This window comes from Miniopterus schreibersii, assembly GCF_964146895.1.
Source record: "Miniopterus schreibersii genome assembly, chromosome: 3".
NCBI classification, from domain to species: Eukaryota; Metazoa; Chordata; class Mammalia; order Chiroptera; family Miniopteridae; genus Miniopterus; species Miniopterus schreibersii.
The window spans coordinates 4,612,337-4,635,692 of record NC_138103.1 but is presented as its reverse complement, the minus strand read 5'-3'; the positions used below and the strand labels follow the sequence as shown (position 1 = coordinate 4,635,692).

Genomic DNA, 23,356 nt, shown 5'->3' with positions numbered 1-23,356 from the left:
AAGATGTATAGAACTTAATACATATGACATGTGAGTACAAGTAAAATTAGGGAACTCTGAGTAAGATTAGTGATTTGTATTAATGTCAGTACCCTGGATGTGCTATTATATTATAGTTTTGTGAAATGTTATCATTGGGAGAAAGTAAAGATTATACACAATCTGTTTATTATTTCTTACAACTACATGTAAATTTACAGTTGTCTTAAGAAATACTTAAATTATTTCAAAGTACTTTAAAATAGATTAATAAAATGAATTATCAAGGCATAGTGTTGGAGAATTTATTTACATATATGTGACAATGTATTAATGTCCAAGATATTTTTAAAAGTCCTAAACTCAATAATAAAATGACAAGCAGCCCTATTTCAGAGATTAACAAAAGATTTAAGTAGTTCATCAAAGCAGATATATGAATGGCCAATAAGGACATGAAAAAGTATGCAATGTCATTATACATCAGGAAAATGCAAATTTAAGCCACAATGAGATAACCTCTACCCTCCACCAGAAAGACAAAAATTAATCTGACAATACCAAATAGTAAGGATGTGAAGCCACTGTCAGTGAGACTATAAAATGGTATGATCAGGTTAGAAAAATGTCTGCTATTTATTTGTTTAAATAAAACTAAACACACATCTATGCTATATGATCCATCAGTTGTACTATGAATTTACCATAAACAAGGATAACATATTTTCACAAAAGGAGTTGTGCAAGAATGTTCATAACAGCTTTATTCATAATAGCCCAGTATTGGAAACAGTCAGGTATACATCAACCAGAAAATTAATGAGCTCTGTTATATTTACACTGTGGAATATTGCTCAGTGACAAAAAGGAATTAAGTACTGAAAAAAGCAGTTACATTAATGAATCTTAGAAGTATCTTTCTGAATAAAAGAAGCCTATGAAAAAGTACAATACTTGTGAGTTTTCATTTATATGAAATTCTATAACAGGCAGTATTAATCTATGATGAAATCAGAAAATTATATCTCTGAGGGAGTGTGGTCGGGATCCACTGGAAAAGGGCAGGAGAGAACTTTCTGGTATGAAGGTATTTTTTATCTTATAAGTGGTTTGGATTACAAAAACTATGCATTTGTCAAAACTCAGGTACAGTTAAGTGGATTACAGTTAAGATTTGTGCACTTTATTGTATGTAAAATTTTACCTCAAATAAGAACTATAAACAAGTATTGAATTCCTGTAAGTGCTGAAGTATTTGGGTGGAAGTGTACTGATATTTCCAACTACTTTTGCAATGCATCCAAAGATTAAGTATAAATCACATTGGTATTATATATAATGTATGGAGATATATACATTTAAATTAATATGTATTACATAGTATAAATTACACATATATACCTCACTTTTCTTTTTAGGTACAGGTAGCATACTTGTCAGTAAGTCTCTTTTTGAACCATAAATCCATTCTTTACTCTGCTCTTTGGTGCCGTAGCTGCATTTCTGTTTCCCAGCCAGCTCTCTATGAGACTGCTGTTAAAGCACAAGACTGGGAGACGGAACTTGATCTTTCCTGCTGGCTTTTGTCTGCTTGCAGTTCCTGTGAGTGACATCCCAGCAACACTTTTTTTTCTGGCAGTAATACTTTCTTCCCATGGGAACAGCCAAATACAGTTTGCACAATGTCCAGAAATTTTCAAAATCAGCCTCATTACACCCTCTCCAAGATAACCAGCACTAGGCAACTGGAGCTCCTTCGCAGAAGTCCTAAAGGGCCCTTCTCTCAAGCTCTGAGCCAGAGCACTAGCTCACTTGTGTGCTCTCCTCAGAAGGTGGGTTTTCAGCCCCACAGGGTCTCTCCTTTTTTATAATTTTTAGTAATTCCAAACTCTTGCTTTTCTTCCCTTAGTCCTAAGGCTAGTGGCTGCTTTCTGCGTTGCTACCTGATAACCTTAGAATTTTCCTACCCTTTCTCTCTATTATGATGTCTATTTTCTAACTATACCTTGAGATACATAGCTCTCTATTGTGTGCAGGTACCATAGTTATGTAATCTCCTATGTATGAGAAATTAATTTCAGTACATTTCTACCACAAATAATGTTACAACAAACTTATACATACCCTTTCTTCGTATCATTGGAGAGATAAATTTCTAGTCTGTTCCTAAAAGTAGGATTGCTGAATCAAACAGTAAATGCATATGTAACTTTGTTACACATGCCAGACTCTCGATTACAGTTGTGCCATTTTGCATCCTACAAGCAATGAATTCAAGTGCCTGTTTGTCTACAGCCTTGCTAATAGAGTGTGTTGTTAAGCTTTTTGATCTTTCCAGCGCGATAGGTAAGAAAAATATCTGTGGTGTTCATTTGCATTTATTTCATGTGTGACATTGAGAAACTTTTCATGTATTTATGGACCATATGGATATCTTGTTTTTGTGAACTGTTTGCATTTTGAGAGGACTTCAAATGTAGATATGATTGGAGCATATATATTATGCTTCGAGTCACTGTCATTTCCAGGCATTCAGAATCACTTTGACATCAGATGAGTCTCCTCTTTCAAATCATATGGTTTTCCTTATGTTTTTTAACTTTCCTTTATTTCTGATATATGCTTTTCAGTTTGTTCATTTTTAAGCATAGTTTGTTTCCTGTTGCTATTTCTAGGTAAAATACCATCTGCGTTTTGCTACTGTACAAAGGACTCTCCGGTGGCCACACCTGTCAGGCTGGGAAACATCCATGCTCTTTCCAATTCTTCCCTCTTCAGGGCCCAGGAACTCAGATGACCATGACGGAGGAAGTCCTGGTGAGTAGATCTTTAAGCATACTTATTTTATTATCACAGTTGCACACTAACATATACATATATTTATGGTTTTATTTGTATATATACATATATACATATACAATCATATATATAAACTGTTTATTCTTGCTGTGGCAGTTTTTAAAATTAGATTTACATTCTACCAAAGCAACTTTTCAATCCCATATATTTGACAAACTTAAACAATATATATAATATATATATACCCTCTTTCAATTCTTACAACAATATATCTATTTTTCTGTAATTGTGGTTTAGTATTATGCTTTCCAAATACACACATTTTCATTTGTTGGCATTGCTTGCCTATTTATGTCTGTATATAATTTTACTGATTTGATCTAAAAGTTTTTACACTGTGATACTAATTTTTAATTCAAGTTTTTACTTGGCATATTATCATATGTGAAAAACCCTTAATAAGGAATTTGTACTCACTGAATATCGAGATTTTCTTTTTAGCAAATATTAAATAGAAGAAAAACTGTGTACATTGTAGCATTAGTAACAAAAATTGGAAACAGCATAACCAGTAAGAGAACAGATGAACCTATTAGGGTGGACAGAATCCCCACTGATTCCCACCACCTGATGCTACATGGGCTCCTCTTCCCATCACTATGGCTAGAACTTCTAGTACAGGTTCCTGGCAGATATTGTATGAACTTCTAGTACTGTGTTGGTTAAGAGTGGTGAAAGGGGACATTTCTGTCTTGTTCCTGATCTTAAGGGAAACACTTGGTTTTTGCCCATTGAGTATGATGTTAGCTGTATGTTTTTCATACATGGCCTTTATTATGTTGATGTATTGTCCCTCTGTTCCCACTTTGCTGAGAATTTTTATCATAAATGGGCACTGGATTTTATCTAATGCTTCTTCTACATCCATTGATATGATCATTTGATTTTTATCTTTCATTTTGTTTATGTGATGTATCACATTTATTGATTTGCGAATATGGTATGAACCTTACATCCCCAGGGTAAATCCACTTGATCATGGTGTATGACGTTTTTAATGTATTGCTGTATCCAATTTGCTAATATTTTGTTGAGGATTTTAGCATCTATGTTCATCAGGGATATTGGCCTATATATTTTTTTCTCGTAGTGTCTATCTGGTTTGAGAATTAGAATACTGCTGGCCTCGTATAAAGAGCTTGGAAGTCTACCCAACTCTTGAATTTTTGGAATAATTTGAGAAGGATTGGTGTTATGTCTTTGAATGTTTTGTAAAATTTGCCTGTAAATCCATCCAGTCCAGGACTTTTGTTTGCTGGGAGTTTTTATTATTATTATTATTATTGCTTCAATTTCATTAGTTGTTATTGGTCTATTCAGGTTTTCTGCTTCTTACTGATTCAGTTTTGGAGGATTGTATGTTTCTAGGAATATGTTTATTTGCCCAGGTTGTCCATTTTGTTGGAATGTAGTTGTTCATAGTATTTTCTTACAGTCCTTTGTATTTCTCTGGAGTCAGTTGTTACTACTCCCTTCCTTCATTTCTGATTTTATTAATTTTGATCCTTTCTCTTTTTTTCTTGATTAGTCTGGTAAAGGTTCATCTATTTTGTTTATCTTTTCTAAGAACCAGCTCTTGGTTTCATTGTTCCTTTTGTATTGTTTTTTTAGTCTCTATGTCATTTATTTCTGCTCTTATCTTTATTATTTTTGTTGTTGTTTCTTGAGGTAGGCCTGTAATGCTATGAACTTCCCTCTTAGGACTGCTTTCACTGTGTCCCATAGATTTGGGGTTGTTGTGTGTTCGTTTTTATTTGTTTCCAGGAAGTTTTTGATTTCTTTCTTAATGTCATTGTTAACCTGTTATTCATTGTTTAATAACGTGCTATTTAGATGTGTTTGAGTGTTTTTATTTTAGTTTATTTCTAGTTTCATGGCATTGTGATGTGAGAAGATGCTTGATATGATTTTGATCTTCCTGAATTTGTTAAGACTTATTTTGTGTCTTAACATGTGGTCAGTCTTTAAGAATGTTTTATGTGCACTTGAGAAGAATGTATATTCTGTGGCTTTGGGCTGAAATGTTCTGTAAATACCAATTAAATCCATCTGATCCAGTGTGTCTTCTAAGGTCACTGTTTTCTTGTTGATTTTTTTTGTTTAGAAGATCTATCCAGTGATGACAGTGGGGTGTTGAAGTCCCCTACTATAACTGTATTGCTTTGACCTTTCCCTTAAAGTCCATGAAGAGGTTTTTTTGTATATATTTAGATGCTCCTATATTGGGTACATATATCCTCTTGTTGGATCAATCCCTTTAGTATTATGTAGTGACCTTGTTCTCTTGTTATGGCCTTCGTTTTAAAATCTATTTTGTCAGATATAAGTATTCCTACCCCAGGTTTTTTTTTTCATTGTCATTTGCATGGAATATTTCTTTCCATCCTTTCACTTTCATCCTGTGTGTATCTTTTGTTCTGAGGGGCGTCTCATGCAGACAGCATATATGTGGGTCATGTTTTCTTATCCATTCAGCTACCCTATATCTTTTGATTGGAGTGTTTAATCCATTTACATTTGAGATTATTATTGATAGGTACTTCTTTATTGCCATTTTGTCCTTTATATGTATGTTTCTCTCTCTATTTTTTCTTGTTTCTAGAGCAGACCCTTTAATATTTTACATAATGTTGGTTGGTAATGAACTCTTCAGCCTTTTTTTTTGGTCTGGGAAGCTCTTTGTATCACCTTCAATTTTAAATGATAGCCTTGCTGGATAGAGTAGTCTTGGATTCAGATCCTTGCTTTTCATTACTTTGAAAACTTTATGCCAATCCATTCTGGCCTGAAGTGTTTCTATTGAGAAATCAGCTGACAGCCTTATGGGAGCTCCTTTGTAAGGAACTGTTTTTCTCTTCCTACCTTTAATATTCTCTCTTTGTCTTTAACCTTTGCCATTATAATTATGATATATCTTGGTGTGGTTCTCCTTGGGTTCATCTTGATTGGACTCTCTATGCTTCCTGATCTTGTGTGACTTTTTCCTTCACGAGACTAGGGAAGTTTTCTGTTATTATTTCTTCAAACAGGTTCTCTATCCCTTTCCCACTTTCTTCTTCTTCTGGTAACCCAAAGTTCCCTTAAACTACCCTCATACCATTTAATTATTTTTTCTTTTTACTGCTGTGATTGTGTGTTTTTTTCTACCTAGTCTTCCTAATCACTAATTCAGCCTTCTGCTTCATCTAAACTGCTTTTTATTCCTTCCAGTGTTCTCTTGTTGTCATTCTTCATTTCCAAGTGGTTCTTTTTCATGGTTTCTGTATCCTTTTTAATGCTGTTGTAGCTCTCACTAAATTTTGAGCATTCTTCTAACCGTTACTTTGAACTCTATATCTGATAACTTCTTTGCCTCCATTTCATTTAGCTCTCTTTCTGGACATTCCTCTTATTCTTTCATTTGGAGCCTGTTGTTCTTTGTTTGTTTATTTGTTTGTCCATTTTGGCTGTCTCTTTGTGTTTGTTTTTATGTATTAGATAAAACTGCTTTGACTCCCAGTCTTTATTGGGTGGTCATATGTAGTAGGTGTCCTGTGGGACCCAGTGGTGTAGTTTCTTTGATCTCTTGAGCTGGGTGCTCTAGGAATGTCCCTTTTGTGGATTATGAAAATCCTCCTGTTGTAATTGGGTTTTGGTTTCTGTTGGCCCTTTCATTTGTGGGATAGACCCTCAAGCTGGCCAACTGTGAGACTCAACCCTGAGCACAGCATGTAAGCTGCTCTGCTGGGGCACTCTTCAAGTGTCTTATTAGGCCTAGTGATCTTCCAGATCACCTGAGCTCCATGCTCCAGGAATGCCTCTTGTGGGTTATGCTCACCCCATGTTGTAGTTGAGGCTTGATTGCTGTTGGCCCTTATATGGGTGGTGCAGTTAACATTTCAGGCTGGGTGACTATAGGTATAAATCTCTATCACCTTGTGTGAGATGCTGTGTAGCATCTGTCCCTGAGGCTGGGTTGTTCCCAGCAGAGTCTGGTGTCTGCCAGGATTTCCATTTGGGTGGGCTGTTTCTGTTGCTAGTTGAGTTGAGCTCTGGTGTGGTCTGAAGCCCACCACTGGTTGTGTTGTTTCTGGGTCTACTGGTGTGGGTCGTAGGTACAGGTTGCTGGCAGACATTGTATGTAACTGGCCTTGGACTACCTGTCTGTAGCTACCATATTGTTCACTTTTTGTATCTGCATCTATTAGACCTGCGTGAGCATAGGGGGGGCCATTCTGTGTGAAAGGGTCCTCTTCTTCCAGCTTAGAGCTGGAGGCAGATCTGTGATAAAACCGAGGCTCCCTGAGGTCCACCTCCACCTGTCAGCTACTCTGCCTTCCCCTGAGGTTACCTGGTCTTATTCCAGAGCTTTCCAAAGAGAGACTGTAGGATGAGCCCAGGCTACCTAAGATAGGCCCCCTACTTGGGGATCACACAGTCCAGGCAGTCAATGAGAAATTAGTCCCTGCTTCAAAGCCAAACTTCTCAGTTTCTGCTAGTCTTCAACTCCAGTTCCGCCTAGCAGGGCTCACTTCAGGTTCAGATTGGGACAGAGAGACATCTCCTCTAAGTGAGCAAGTTCAGCTGCCCTAGGCTAAGGGGGATAGATCAAAAGAATCTCCAGTTGAGGATAATGCCAGTCCAGCCTTGGGGAGGGGGCTAAGCACCTCCACCTGGTACCAGACAATAGCCTCAGGTTCTCACACTTTGAATGTCCCCGCTTGAGCCTCACTGTCCTCCCCCATGGAACTGCGCCCAGCAGTAGTGTCCAGTACTTGGCAGGGCTGATTCAGTCAGTTTTCCATTGGGGGTGGTACCTGCAATCTGTAGGAGGGGGGCAGACTCTTCCTCTCCTTCCAGAGACTGTGCACGCTGAACTCCCAGGGGAGCTCCAGTCTGCTTCCCCACAATGCAGCTGCAGAGCCCTGTACTCACCCTTCCAACTCTGAGACTGAAGCCTCCCTGGGACACATAGTCCAAAAAACCCAGCTCTGTGTGGATCTCCTGCCCCCACCCCCCTCCCCATGCCATCAAACCAAGTTGAACAGGCCAAAAATCCCAGACCTGTGCTGTTCCTCTGTGGTCCTGAATCCAGCAGGATGAGGCAGACGGAGCAGTTCAACAGATGGGGGAGGGGTGCCAACCATGCATTTGAGGTGAGTGAGTCTGATCCTGTTTCCTAAGCCACGCAGTTTAGTCACTGACTGGCTCTCTGCCCAAAGCCTTTCCAGAGAATAGAGGGCCCCTCAAAGTCATTGCTGGGTGTAGCGAGCAGACTCCTCCTCAGGAACTGACTACAGCAGTGTGACCTCTTCACCTGGTAGAGACTAGAGTAAATTCTCCAGGCTGGTGCTGTAATAATAGGAGCACCCCTTCCTTGGGATGGTGGTCCAAGGCCCCTGGGTGGACAGAATCCCCACAGAGATTCCCACAGCGTGATGCTACATGGGCTCCTCTTCCCATCTCTGTTACTGTGGGCTGGTGATTCCTGTGTAGAGTTGAGACACCACACTCCTAGGAGGAAGGAGTTTTGCAGCCACAATATCCATCTGGCTTCTCAGCTGCAGCACCTGTGTGAGGGTGCTCATCCTTTCCAAAAATCTGTGTATAAATTTTGACTCCCCCAAAACTTAGTTTTCCTTTGGTCTCCACTGGCAATTGGTTCCAGGACTCCCTGTGGATACCCAAATCCACAGATGCTAAAGTCCCCTATAAAAATGTCGTAGATCAATGCATACAGTCAGCCCTCTGCTTTTGCAGATTAAAAAGTACAGTTATTTATTGAAAAACAAGTCCACTGTCAGTGGACCTATACATTTCAAACCATGTTGTTCAAGATTTAACTGCAGTTAGAAAAATTCCAAATGTTAGGACATTAAACAGCGAATGTCTAAATAATCCATGCGTCAAAGAAGTCACTAAGACGTTAGAAGATATTTTAAATTGAATAATGAACAAAACATGACATGTTCAGATTTGGGAGAAAAACTTGGGAGATACAATGCTTAGAACTTTACCACTTTAATTGTTCATATAATAAAAACAGAAAGGTCTAAGATTAGTTACCTGAATTCCAACCTTAAAAATTAGTAGAAGAAATCAAATTAAACTCTAAGCTGCCTTTTAATTGTATGGCTGACTTGGTTTCAGTGAAATAATTTTCAATGGGGCCATTCTGCATTACTCACTAGAATATACCTGTCATTCTGAGCGTTATTTCTTTTATTACATTTCCAAGTCTTCATTTAACCAATATGTTTTTATTGATTTCAGAGAGGAAGGGAGAGGGAGAAAGAAAGAGAAGCATCAATGATGAGAGAGTCATTGATAGGCTGCCTCCTGCATGCCCCCTACTAGGGATCGAGCCCATAACCCGGGCACGGGCCCTGACTGGGGATCGATCCATGATCTCCTGGTTCATAGGTTGACACTCAACTGCTGAGCCACACTGGGCAGGCTCACCAATGTTTAATTAAATCTGCATTTCTTTTAGCAAAGATAAATTGCATTTAGCAAACCTACCACTTTCGTTAAATATACTTAATTTTCGGAAGATATAAATCAGATTCAGCTGAAGAAGTGTTGCGTTGGTTTCAAAACTGTGATATGTTCTCAGAGTAATTGTCTTCAGTCAGCCTTGATACAATGGTAAATTTATATTCTGTTGTTGACACACTATGACTTACTTGAATTGCCTTGTTCTTTGTGTGTCTGAGCTGTTCCTTAATTTGTTTGACTTGCCAGTATTTGTTTTGTCATACAGGGTACATCAAAGAAGGGTTCCTGGCTGTGCAGCATGCCTTAGATAAGGCCATCATGCTGCACCACGAGAACAGTACTGCACAGAAGTTGTTCGATGGCATTAGCGTTTCTATACAGAGATATCCATATCCAGCTTATTCTTCGGATAGATTAATTGAGATCATTAGTAATTTCCTCCCTTTGATATTCATACTCATGTTCTCTCCAACTGTACTTTCCATCATTCGATACCTTGTGTCAGAAAAGGAAGAAGGATTGAAGGTAATCCCAATTATTTTCTGATAAAGTTTCTGTAAATATTTTTTTATGCCTATGGAGCTCTTCTGAATGGAGAGTTGGATTATTCCTACATATTCATTACTGGTAGGTAGATGTTATACCATGTAGCAGCAAATTACATCCCAGTAGCAGCAAATTTAGAACAGAAAGTGATGCAACATTCCAATTTTCTAAGCTGGCAGAATTTCAGAGATGAACTGTCTCTGGGGAGCCACAGAAAGGAAAAACCTGAAGGCAAAGAGGGAGACAGAAAAGTCACTGGAGGAATTTGTAGTCTCTACTAACAGGGATCTTCAAACACAACTCAATTCCTGACTAAATTAACATAAATTCCCACACTTTAGGCCTGTTTACCTTGATATCTTCTGCCCTAGCTAACAGGTCCGGATTTCAACAAAAAATTGTAAGAAATATCAAAAATTAAGAAAAAGCACAATCTAAAGAGCCAATCAGTCATCTGAACCAGACTCAGATAAGACAGAGATGTTAGAAATATCAGACAAGGAATTTAAAATTATTATGGTTAGTAACTTAAAGACTCTAAAGGGAAAGGTATATGTGTCCAGGATCCTCACGACCACCCCCATTTTCTGAAATTCAGCAGAACTCGTGGGACTCAGCATATAATTATACTCACATCAAGAATTTATTATAGTGAAATAGTAAAAAATTCATAGCTGGATCATAAGAGGAAATGATACAGGCAAAGCCTGGAAAAATTTACCTTGCAAACACAATATTCTAATAGTCTCAAGCCTTCTTTGTTAGCTCTTTTCTGCACAGTAGATAACATGCAAGATCAGATAGGTAATGCTATCAGAGAGAGCACAACTATAAGAAGGAGTTAAGGGAAATTGCTAGAAATAAAAAACATGCTAACAGAAATGAAGAATGCCTTTGACAGATTCATCAGTACACTTGACCTTGATGAGGAAAGAATTAAAGAATTGAATAAAGACAATTGAAATTATACAAACTGAAATGTAAAGAGAAAACAAAATGTAAAAATTACAGAAAAAAGCATCCAAAATGTATAGGACTCTATCAAATGGTATAACGTACATAATTGGAATTCCCCCCATAAAAGAGATGAGAGAACAGAGTTAAAGTAATAATGGCAGAGAATTTTCCAAAATTAATGGTAGGTATCAAACCACACACTGAGGAAGCTCAGAGAACATGGAGTAGGATAGACTACAGCACACACACACACACACACACACACACACACACACACACCCCTACACCCCTACACCCCTGCCTGGACAAAATTATATTCAATCTGCTGAAAACCAAAGACAAAGAGAAAACCTTGAAAGCAGCCACATGTGGGGAAAAGGCCTCATTGCCTACAAGGAATAAGCATAAGAAGTACAACCAACTTCTAACTTATAGTGGATTTTTAAATAAAAAACATAGATACATTTCTCTAATATTCCTGGAAGTAGAATATAATATAAATGATATCTTAATAATTCAAAGTTTAATTTGAAATGCTTTCCATTTTTGTCCAATACTAGGTGTAGTATTGAAAAAAGATCTCTGAACTCAGGAGAAATATATTATGCCAATACTGTCTTTATTAACTGCATAATTTTGACTAACACACTTGAGCATTGATTTTTTTTCATTCACAAAATAGAGATAATACCTATTTATATAGGTTTTTATGGGAATTCAATTATTTAAATATATGTGAAATCACTATGAATTATTCAAATATGTAATATTTGATTTGTGTTGACTTTCCTGCAGGAGTACCAACTCATAATTGGAATTAAAAACTGGATGATCTGGGCTTCCTATTTCTTCACAGTCTTCTTTTTTTATATCATTATTATCTTTTTGATATGTGTGTTATTCTTTGCCAAGGCAAGTGTCTAATTTTGTGCTGTCTGATAGAAATTTAAGGAGTCACTATGTAATATTAAATTTTTAGTAGCCACTATAAATTTTAAAGAGTAAAAAGAACAGGTGAAATTTTAATAATACATTTATTTAACTCAGTGTATAAAAAACATATCAACATACAACCAATTTGAAAATTAAGATACTTTACATTCTTTTTGTACTGTCTTCAAACTGCAGTGTGTTTTATATTTAAAACACATCTCAGTTCATATGCGGTATTATAATTAGAAGTACTTAATATGTACTTGTCATTCTTTTTGTTTCTTAATTAAAGTAACTAAAATTAAATGATAATTCAGTTCCTCAGTTACACTACCTCTTAAGTGCTCAGTAGCTACATGTGGTTCATGTCTACTATATTAATCATCTCAGTTCTTATTGATTGCAGCCTGCTACAGCCGTCCTTTGAGAGAGATAAAGTCATCCCTCTCAAGTGTAGACTGACTGGTCTCAGGTTGCCAGGAAGACGAAATATGGCTTATATTGTCTCCAGCATGGAGACTCATGGGCTGCTGAATCTCTGAAAGAAAACATAAACCTTTTTGTAAAAAATAAGTTATTTAGTTAACTTTCCAACTCATTAAGCTTCAGTCACTGAGCAGTGTGAAACCTATTTCATTAGGGCCATCATTTTCTTCCTCTTCCTTTGTGTTTATGTGACACTATTTATGGTGTGCATTACATTGTTATATTGTTTTATCGTAGATCTTCAAAGAGCCAGTTTTCCGCTATAGTGACTATACCTTCATCTTTGTCTTTTTTGCATGTTATGCCGTTGCTTCAATATTCTTTGGCTTTATGGTTAGCACATTCTTCAGTAAAGGTGAGTCTAAGACCTCCCCATAACACAATTTCTGTTCTAATTGGCCAAAATAGGATCATATTTGGGTGCTCCTTCTAGCCATATTATATGTATAGTCTTGGCTTACATTCTATCAGAGAAGATGATTTTTCCATGAAATGATTTAATAGGAGGCTAGAGAACATTGAAAATTAATATGGCCCAATGTATATATTAAAAGGATATAAAATAAAATTGTGACCAGTTAGAACTTAGGATAAATAAACAATGCTTTCTGTAGAAGTTGATTTCTGAAAGTAAGTCAAGCGATGGAGGTATTCATTCATTCATTCAGCATGACCTTTGTGCACTTAACCATATGCATAAAGACAAAGGAAAATTTATTCCCTATATGAGCTCACACAAGAAAAATATGTGAGACCAAATTCCCCCAGATTGGCCTATGAAAGATTTTGTAGATAATTCTCTATTAGCAATTTTTTGATCACTTCCTAAAAGATTAAGGAATATTTCTTTTTTCAGACCACAAGTATTAACCAACCATTCCTCCCATATTTTTCTTCTGTAACTGAACCATTAGGATATTATCCCTATTAAACTATTTTAGGGTATAAGTATAGCTTTGCAGTTAAGACTGTTAACTCCTAAGGTAATTTAACTTTTAACATATTGCGACAGATATCATCAGTTGATTGGTTTTTACAATTCACAATTGGCATTTATAATTATGCAGAAAAGAATTGTGCAGGCTTGAGACTCCTATCCTTATTAAAGCCTTTTTGAAGATTGGCCTCTGGCTGGCATCTGGGAACTTATATTTTAGGAAGATTCCCATCATTCTCTACTAAGAATGGCTCACTGGACCTAAACTGTGCACACAATATGATTTATACTGAACACATGCTTTTCTTCTGGGAGTCTTGAACTATGATATATGTTAGACAGAGAATACCTGTGTGACCAGCCCCCAGTAAAAACCTTGGTCACTGAATTTCTAATGATCATCTGGTCAACAGCATTTCACATAGGTCACAATTCATTGCTGGAGGGATTCAACATAACCTGTGTGATTCCACCAAGAGAGAACCCTTAGAATCTTGTACCTGGTTTCCTCTGGGCTTTTCCCATGCTCCTTTTCCCTTTGCTGATTATGCTTTATATTCTTCTGTTGTCATTACTACGTTATTAATCATAGCTGTCAGTACAACTGTAAGCTAAATCCTGTAGTAGGCCAAGTCCTTGAACTTTGGAGGACCCCAAGAAAATAATTAGCACAATGAAATTGTGGATAAAGAAAAACAATGTGTTAAGCTAAAACAGAAGGTGATATGTTAAAGAACAAGATAAGATTGCCTGATAAACAGAAGACAGTGTACTTAAAGACTAGGAAAGGGTGATGTAACAATAGAAAAGATTTTTGGCAATATTTGCTGGACTCCATCCCAACACTAAGGGAGAAAAAACATTGCACCCCAACCTGCATGACTGAAGTAGGGTCGAGAAAGAATTTAATCTTCCATCCCAACACCCTATTACCCAGAGTCAGGCAATATTCCAATTATCTTGCTAGGATACCACCAGCAGGATCCAGTAGTGAGCTGAGCTTCTATCCACACACAGCATCAGTAAGACAACAGGTAGTACAAGTTGAGTAAGCACCCCTGATATTAGCAAGGCCAAGGAGGGAGCTGAACTTCCACATCTACCCAACAGCAATGAGATTGAAGAAGGTATGGTGCAGAACAAGTCAGCACTGCTTCCCCACCTCCCACCTGTAGCATCAATGAGAGTGGGGAGCTGAGTTCCTACCATCACTCAGAGGAAATTAGGTGGTGTGAGTTAGTGCCCCACTTTCATTAGGAAGGTGTCAGCAGGGCCAAGGAAAGGTCTAAACTTCCACCTTATCTATCTACAATGATGCACTATTATGTCAGTACACCACGTTTTCCAGGGAAGTGTCAGCAGGGAAGAGGAACATATATACCCACCTGACATTTATGTTATACCTCTACAGACCACCTGCTTCAAAATAAAAAAGATTAGGATCCACAGTCTCAGTATACCTTAGTGTTCAGGACTCAGTAGTCACTCATCATACAAAGAACCAGGAAAATCATGAGTGAGAAATCATGTCAAGAGACACCAACACTGAGATGAAGGAGATATTGTAATTACCTGACAAGAAATTTAAGTAGCCATCATCAAAATGTTTCATCAAGCAATTATGAATTCTCTTTAAACAAATGGAAAAATAAAAATCTCAGAAAAGAAATAGAAGTTACAAAAAAAAGAACCAAATGGAAATTAGTGTCCTGAAAAACACAATAACAAATTTAAAAATGTAGTAAAATGAAGTGTACTTAAAAAAAATGAAGGTAAGAGGATAGAATAAGTGAAACTGAGGACAGATCAATAGATTTATACATTTTAAATAAAGATAATATATATTGAAAAAATGAGTAGAATCTCAAAGACCTGCAGGACAATAACAATATATCTAACATGCATATCAATGGAATCTCAAACAGCAAGTAGAAAACTGTGGGCCTGAAAAGGTATTCAAAGAAATAATGATTGAAAATTTATCAAATTTGGTGAAAAACAGAGACAGTCTCAAGATGTTGAGTAAACCCCACATGGAATAAACTGAAAGAAATTCATGCCAACATACATCATAATTAAACATCTGAAAACTAAAGACAATGAAAAGAATAGAAAGCAGCCAGAGAAAAGCAATCTATTATAGGGGAGTGAATTTTATATCCAGCATTACTATCCTCCAGGAATGAATAGGAAATAAAGACAGCCTAAGGAAAAGGAAAAGAGAGAGAATTTGTTACTTGCAAACCTAGCCTTCAGAAATCACTAATGAGAGTTTTCTAAATAAAAAAGAAATTATAACAGAAGCCTTAGAACTTGACAAAGAAAAGAACATGAAAATGGGTTAAAGTAATCATAAGTATAATAGAATGTTCTCATGGGTTTCTTAGGTCAAATTTGATGAATGAAGCAAAATTATAACACCATCCAATGTAGTGCTCAATGTAGGTAAAGAAAATGCTTAAAACAATTAGTTATAAAGTAAGCAGGTAGAGTAACCTAAATGAAAATAATGATTTTATAACTTAAAGTGGTAGAACACAGATTTTGGAGTGCTGCAGTCAAGTCAAAAATGCTGCCAGCCACTAGGAGCTGGAAGAAGCAAGGAGTGCATTATCCCTAAAGCCTCCAGAGACAGTGCAGCTCTGTCACTATTATGCTCTTATGTATAATTGTATTCCTACCCCATATGCTTTTATTACTAGGTCTCCTTATTTAGGACCTTTGGCTGAGGTCTCTTTAGGTCAGGGGTGGGGAATGTATTTGGTCTGGCCCTGCCAAGGCCTCACCAAAGAGAAGCAGCTCCAGCCATCACATTAGGGGTGAATTGAATAAATGTTCGACCAAATATAGCAGGCTAATTTTTAAGTTGATAATTTTGTATGGCCCTTTGGATATAATGTTATTAATATCCAAATGGCCCTTAGCAGAAAAAAGGTTCCCACCCTTGCTTTAGGTGCTTGTGCAGAGACCTCCAGTGTAGGTGAAGTATCTGTGAAATCTTGAAGTCCCTTTTCTCCACCGTGACTCAGCATTCAGAACTTGGGTAAGAGAAAGTGGGAAGCTTTTCTAAGAAAAAGGAACTTTATCACAGATATATATGTATAGGGAATAAAACATAGTACGTAAGGGTTCAGTACTGTGCGGTTTCAAGCATTTACTCTGCATCTTGGAATATATCCACTGCAGATAAGGGGGAGGACTATATTATGAACAGTTGTACACTAACAAATTGGATAACTAGAAGAAATACATAATTTCCTAGAAACGTACAACCTACCAAGACTAAATTATGAAGAACAAGAAAACCTGAAGAGACCAATAAAAAATAAACAGATTGAATCCATAATCAAAACCTTCAGAACAAATAAAAGCCCCAGGACCAGATGGCTTCACAGGTGAATTCTACCAAACATTTAAACATTAAGCTTCTCAAACTCTTACAGAAAACTGAAGAGAACACTGCCAATCTCATTTAATGAAGCCAGCGTCACCCTGATACCAAAGCAAGCCTGAGGCATCGCAAGAAAACTACAGTCCAGTAACCCTGATGAACCACAGAATACTAGCAAACTGAATTCACAGGCACATTAAAAGGATCATACAACACAACTAAATGGAATTTATCTCTGGTATACAAAGATGGTTCAGCATACACATAGCAATATGTTACACCACATTAATAGAAAGATAAAAATCATATCATCTCAATAGATGCAGAAAATCATTTGACAAAATTCAATACCCTTTAATGAAAAATAGACTCAACAAATTAGGTATAACAAAAAAAGGTACCTCAACATACTAAAGGCCATATATGAGAAGTCCACAACTAACAATATTCAATGGTAAAAAACTGAAAGCTTTTCATCTAAGATCAGGAACAGGCAAGGATGCCCACTTTATTGAACATAGTATTGAAGTCTCAGTCAGAGCAATTATGCAAATAAATAAATGGCATTTAAATAAGAAAGAAAGAACTAAGAATATCTGTCTATGATATGATCTTTTACTGAGAAAATTATAAAGACTCCTCCTGCAAGTGGAATATGTCAGAGGGCCCAGGAAGTTTCCACTTTATATAAAGGAGGCCTCAGTAGATGTGCCAAACTTGTGAGGTGCTACTTCCATGACCCAAGGCATAATGGGAAGCTGGGTGCAGACGATCACAGTCTCGGGGTTTATGAGAGCCTTTACAGTAGAGGCTGATTTGTAGATAACAATTTTTGTTTTAATGGTGTGTAGCACAGAACCAAGAGGGGAAGTTTCTTGCATTTGAAGCCTTGGGCATTGGCCATTAAGGTAGCCCAGAGATGACAAAAGTCATGAAAAAAGGTTGTCAAAGCCTCTACAGTGACAAGTCTAAGAGCACTGACAGGAGCGCCCATTGATTTAATTTGGACAGATGTAGAGCCTTTTGTTAGAGGGTGCACCATTTAAGGAAGGCTTATTTGTAAGTAGCATTAGTGAGATTAAGTCATATTTATAAATGGGGACTATGTTGTCATCAAGTGCAAAAGGACTAAGATGCTAGACCAGCATGTCCTTACCGAGTGTGTCCAATCTTTTAGGAGGAGACGTCTGTGCTCATGGGGAAGGGTATGTGCAGTTAAGATTTTGTCTGCAAAGGTTGTGTGCCATGGCTAAGCTGTTGAGGTATAACTATAAATACATAGTTATACAATAGTTATATTGAGCATTATTTCATGTGCTTATTTATATTTTCTTTGGAGAAATGCCTATTCAGATCCTTTGCCTATTTTAAAATTGGGCTGATTGGTTTTTCTGTGGTTGAATTTGAGGAATTTTTTTATATATTCTGGTTATTAATCCTTTATCATATATGTGAATTGCAAGTATTTTCTCCCATTCTGTGGTTTGCCTTTTGACTCTGTTGATAGTGTCCTTTTGTGCACAAAAGTTTTTAATTTTGATGAAATCCACTTTGTCTGTTTTTGCCTCTGTTACTTTTGCCCTCAGTGTTCCATCCAAGAAATCACTGCCAGAGCCAATGTCATATAGCTTTTATCCTATGTTTTCTTATGGGAGTTCTATAGTTTTAGGGCTTATGTTTAGGAATTTAATTCATTTTGGGTTAATTTTTATATACGGTGTTAGGTGAGGGTCCAGCCTCATTCTTTTGCATACAGATATCCAGTTTTCCCAGCTATTTGTTGAAATTACTATCTTTTTTCCCCATTTAATGATCTTGGCACCATTTTTGAAAATTACTTCATCATCTACATGTAGGTATACTTCTGAGTTCTTTATTTTATTCTATTACTCTATACCACACTGCTTGGTTGTAACTTTGTAGCAAATTTAGAAATCAGGAAATGTGAGTTCTCCAGTTTTGTTCTTCTTTTTCAAGATTGTCATGGCTATTTGGGGTCCCTTCAGAGAAGTTTTGGGATTGGTTCTTCATTTTTGCAAAAAGAGTTATTAGGGTATTAATAAGGATTGTATTGAACCTGTAGATCATTTTGGGTGGCATTGATATATTAACAGTATTAAATCTTCCTATCCATGAACATGTGATGTCTTCCTATTTACTTGTCTTAAGATCTTTCAGCAGTATTTTATGTTTTTAGTGTGTAACTCTTTCACCTGTGTGGTTAGGTTAGTTACTAAGTATTTTATTATTTTGATGCTATTATAAATCAAATTGTTCTCTTAAATTCCTTTTTGGATTATTCATTTTTAGTGTAGAGAAGCAAACAGGTTGTTGTGTGTTGATTTTTTTCTGCTACTTTGTTGACCATGTTAATTCTAACACATTTATTGTGGAATATTTAGGGATTCCAAATACGGTATCATACCATCAGCAATTACTATTGCTTTTCAAATTTAGATGCCTTTAATTTCTTTTTCTTGACTAATTACTCTGGCCACAACTTTTTTATAATTATTAAAAAATTTTAATGTTGACATTATTGCATGTGTCCCCCTTTTTCCACCCATTGCCCACCTCCACCCACCACCATCTTCTTCTCCCTTGGCCTTCACCACACTGTTGTCTATGTTCATGGAATATGCATATGTAGTCTTTAGCTAATCCCTTCACCTTTTTATCCAGTCTCCCCAACCCCGCTGCCCTCAGACAGTCTGTTCCATGTGTCTGTGCTTCTGGTTCCATTTTGTTCGTCACTTTATTTTGTTCTCTATATTGCACGTGTTAGTGAGATCATATGGAATTTGTCTTTCTCTGACTGGCTTATTTGGTTTAGCATAGTACTCTCCAGGTCCCTCCATGCTGTTCCAAATGGTACAAGAGCCTTCTTCTTTACAGCTGTGTAGTATTCCATGGTGTAAATGTACCACAGCTATTTTATCCACTCATCTGCTGATGGGCAGTTAAGCTGTTTCTAGATCTTGACTATTGTAAATAATGCTGCTGTGAACTTAGAGGTGCATATATTCTTAATAATTGGTGTTTGTTGATTTATTGAAGGTAGCCACTCTGACAGATGTGAAGTAATACCTCATTGTAGTTTTAATTTGCATCCCCCTGCTGATTAGTGAAGTTGAGCATTTTTTCATCTCTATTGGCCATTGTATGTCTTCTGAGAGAAGTGTCTATTCAGGTCCATCACTCATTTTTTAACTGGGTTGTTAGTCTTCCTGGTGTTGTTGAGTTGTATAAGTTCTTTTTTTAAAAAAAAAACGTGTGTTTTTATTGATTTTTACAGAGAGAGGGATAGAGAGATAGAAACATTGATAAGAGAGAAACATCATCCAGCCACTGCCTCCTGCACACCCCCTCCTGGGGATCAAACCCTCAACCGGGCATATGCCCTGACCTGGAATCAAACCAGTGACCTTTTGGTTCATGGGTTGACTCTTAACCACTGAGCCACACTAGACAGGCAAGTTATATAAGCACTTTATATATTTTGGAAATTAACCCTTTATTGGACGTATCATTGGCAAATATGTTCTCCCATACACTGGGTTCTCTTTTCACTTTGTTGATGGGTTTCTTTTGCGGGGCAGAAGATTTTAAGCTTAATGGAGTCCATTTTGATTATCTTTTCGTGAGTTTCCCTTGTCCTTGGATGTATATCAGTAAAAATGTTGCTGCGATAGATTTCTGAGATTTCACTGCCTATATTTTCTTCCAGAATTTTTATGGTTTTGCAAGTTACATTTAAGTATTTTATCTATTTTGAGTTTATCCTTGTGTATGGTGTAAGTTAGTGGTCTAGCTTCATTTCTTTCCATGTACCTGTCCAGTTTTCAGAACATCTTTTTTTTTTTTTAATTTATCTTTATTGTTGAAACCATTACAGATATTTCCCTTTTTTCCCCATTTGACCCCCTCTACTTCACATCTACCACCACCTCCAGAACTTCACCACACTATTGCCTGTGTCCGTGGGTTATATGTAAGTGCGTATAAGTTCTTTGATTAATCTCTCCCCACCCACTCCCCCACCCCTGCCTTTCCACTGAGATTTATCAGTCTGTTCAATGCATCTGTGTCTCTGGATCTGTTTTGTTCCTCAGTCTGTTTTGTTTATTAGATTCCACATATGAGCAAGATCATGTAAAACTGAATCAGGAAGAATCAGAAAACCTGAATAGGTTAAAAACAACTGATGCAATAGAAGCAGTAATTTAAAAAAAAAAAAAACTCCCAGCAAACAAAAAGCCCTGGTCCGGACAGCCTCACAGGGGAGCTTCCCATTCTAATTCTTTAAGTTGTAGGGTTAGATAGTTTACTAAAAATTTTTCTTGTTTTATAAGGTAGGCCTGCAGTGCTATGAATTTCCCTGTTAGGACTGCTTTTGCTGTGTCCCATAGATTTGGAGTTGTTGTGTGTGTGTGTTCATTGTCATTTGTTTCCAGGAAGTATCTGATTTTCTTTTTTATTTTTAATAAATCTTTATTGATTTCAGAGAGAGGAAAGGAGAGGGAGAGAGATAGAAACATCAATTATAAGAGAGTCATTGATCAGCTGCAGCCCACAACCCGGGCATGTGCCCTGACCGGGAATGGAACTCTGATCTCCTGGATCCTAGGTCGACGCTCAACCGCTGAGCCACGCCCAGCTGGGCTGATTTATTTCTTGATCTCTTTGGTAACCTAGTCATTGTTTAATAACATGTTATTTAGCCTCCATGTGTTTGAATGTTTTAGGGGTTTTTACTGTAGTTGATTTCTAATTTCATGCCCTTGTGATCTGAGATGCTTGATATGATTTCAGTCTTCTTGAACTTGAGACTGATTTGGTGTCCTAACATGTGGTCTGTCTTTGAGAATGACTTATGTGCATGTGAGAGGAATGTACATTCTGCAGCTTTGGGGTGAAATGTTCAGTAAATATCAATTAAATCCATCTGATCTAATGTGCCATTTAGTCACTGTTTCTGTGTTGACTTTTTGTCTGGAAGATTATCCAGTGAAGTCAGTGGGGTGTTAAAATCTATGATAATAACTGTGTTGCTGTTGATGTCTCCCTTAAAGTCCTTACGGTTATTATTGATAGATCCTTATTTATTGCCATTTTAATACTTTATGCCTATGTTTGTCTCTCTGTTTCTTATTATTATTATTACAGCAGACCCTTTAACATTTCTTGCAATGCTTCTGTTTCTATTTCTTATAACAGCAGTCCCTTTAACATTTCCTGCAATACTGGTTTGGTGGTGATAAACTCCTTTAGCCTTTTTTTGTCTGGGAAGATATTTATTTCACCATCTATTTTGAATGATAGCCGTGATGGATAAAGTAGTCTTGTTTTCAGATCCTTGTTTTGCATTACCTTGAATACTTCATGCCATTCCCTTCTGACCTGTGGAGTTTCTGATGAGAAGTCAGCAGACAGCCTTATGGGAGGTCCTTTGTAGGTAACAGATTACTTTTCTCTTTCCGCCTTTAAGATTCTCTCTTCACCTGACTGGGCGTGACTCAGTGGTTGAGCATCGACCTAGGACCCAGGAGATCGCAGTTCAGTTCCCAGTCAGGGCACGTGCCCAGGTTGCAGGCTCGATCCCCAATCAGGGGTGTGCAGGAGGCAGCCAATCAATGACTCTCTCATCATTGATGTTTCTTTCTCTCTCTCTCCCTCTCCCTTCCTCTCTCTGAAATCAATAAAGATATATTTAAAAAAAAAAAAAGATTCTCTCTTTGTCTTGAATTTTTGGCATTTTAATTATGATATGTGTGGGAATGGGCCTCTTTGGGTTCTTCTTGCTGGGGACTCTCTGTGCCAACTGAACTTGTGTGACTTTATCCTTGACCTGGTTAGGGAAGTTTTCTGCCATTAGTTCTTCAAACAGATTCTCTAACCCTTGCTTATTTTCGACCTCCTCTGATACTCCTATGATGTGAGTATTGTTACATTTCCTGTTGTCCCACAGCTCCCTTATACTGTCCTCCTGGGGATTTTTTTGGTTTTGGGGGTTTGTTTGTTTGTTTTTTAATATATCTTTATTGACTTCAGGGAGAGGAAGGGAGAGGGAGTGAGACAGTTGAAACATCAATGATGAGAGAGAATCATTGATCTCCTGCCTTTTGCACACCCCTGACTGGGGACTGAGCACGCAACCCTGGCATGTGCCCTGAGTGGGAATCAAACCTCGATCTCTTGGATTTAGGTCAATGCTCAACCACTGAGCCACACCCAGACGAGCTGCCCTCCTGTTTTTTAATTGTTTTTTTTCTTTTTGGATCTCTGATTGAGTGATTTTTTTCTACCCTGTATTCTAATTCACCAATCCAATCCTCAGCTTCCTCATCTGCTGTTTACTCCTTCCAATATATTCTTTATTTCTGCTATGTCACTCTTAATTTTCTTCATAGTTTGCATATCTCTTTTCATGCTGTTGAGCATCCTTACAATCAGTATTATGAAGTCTATTTGATAGATTGCTTATCTTCATTTTATTTAGCTCTTTTTCTGGAGACTTCGCTTGTTCTTTCATTTGGTCTTGTTTTTTGTCTCCCCATTTTGACTGCCTATTTGGGTTTGTTTCTATGTATTAGGTAGGCCTGCTAGGACTCCCAGTCTTTTTGGATGGTCTGTGGTGCAGGCCAGTGTCAGATGCTGTTTGTGACTGGCATTGAGTACCCTGTTTGGAGCTATCAACAACCCTCAGCTTGAGGTCCCCTCTGTTGGGGCTGAGTGTATTTGGACAGGACCAAGATGCAGACCAAAGTCTGCTTTTCCAAGGCCTGGGTCCA

The 23,356-nt window shown here is 37.3% G+C and overlaps 1 protein-coding gene across 1 annotated transcript in view; it reads left to right on the top strand.

The window, feature by feature from the left end:
• LOC308554459 (phospholipid-transporting ATPase ABCA3-like) overlaps positions 1 to 23,356 on the top strand; it is a 244,167-nt gene that overhangs the window by 39,229 nt on the left and 181,582 nt on the right. The window contains exons 4-7 of the mRNA XM_081131699.1: positions 2,655 to 2,796; positions 9,581 to 9,840; positions 11,614 to 11,730; positions 12,475 to 12,592. Of these exons, the coding sequence (XP_080987825.1) occupies positions 2,655 to 2,796; positions 9,581 to 9,840; positions 11,614 to 11,730; positions 12,475 to 12,592 (637 nt within the window). The remainder of the gene's footprint in view (positions 1 to 2,654; positions 2,797 to 9,580; positions 9,841 to 11,613; positions 11,731 to 12,474; positions 12,593 to 23,356) is intronic.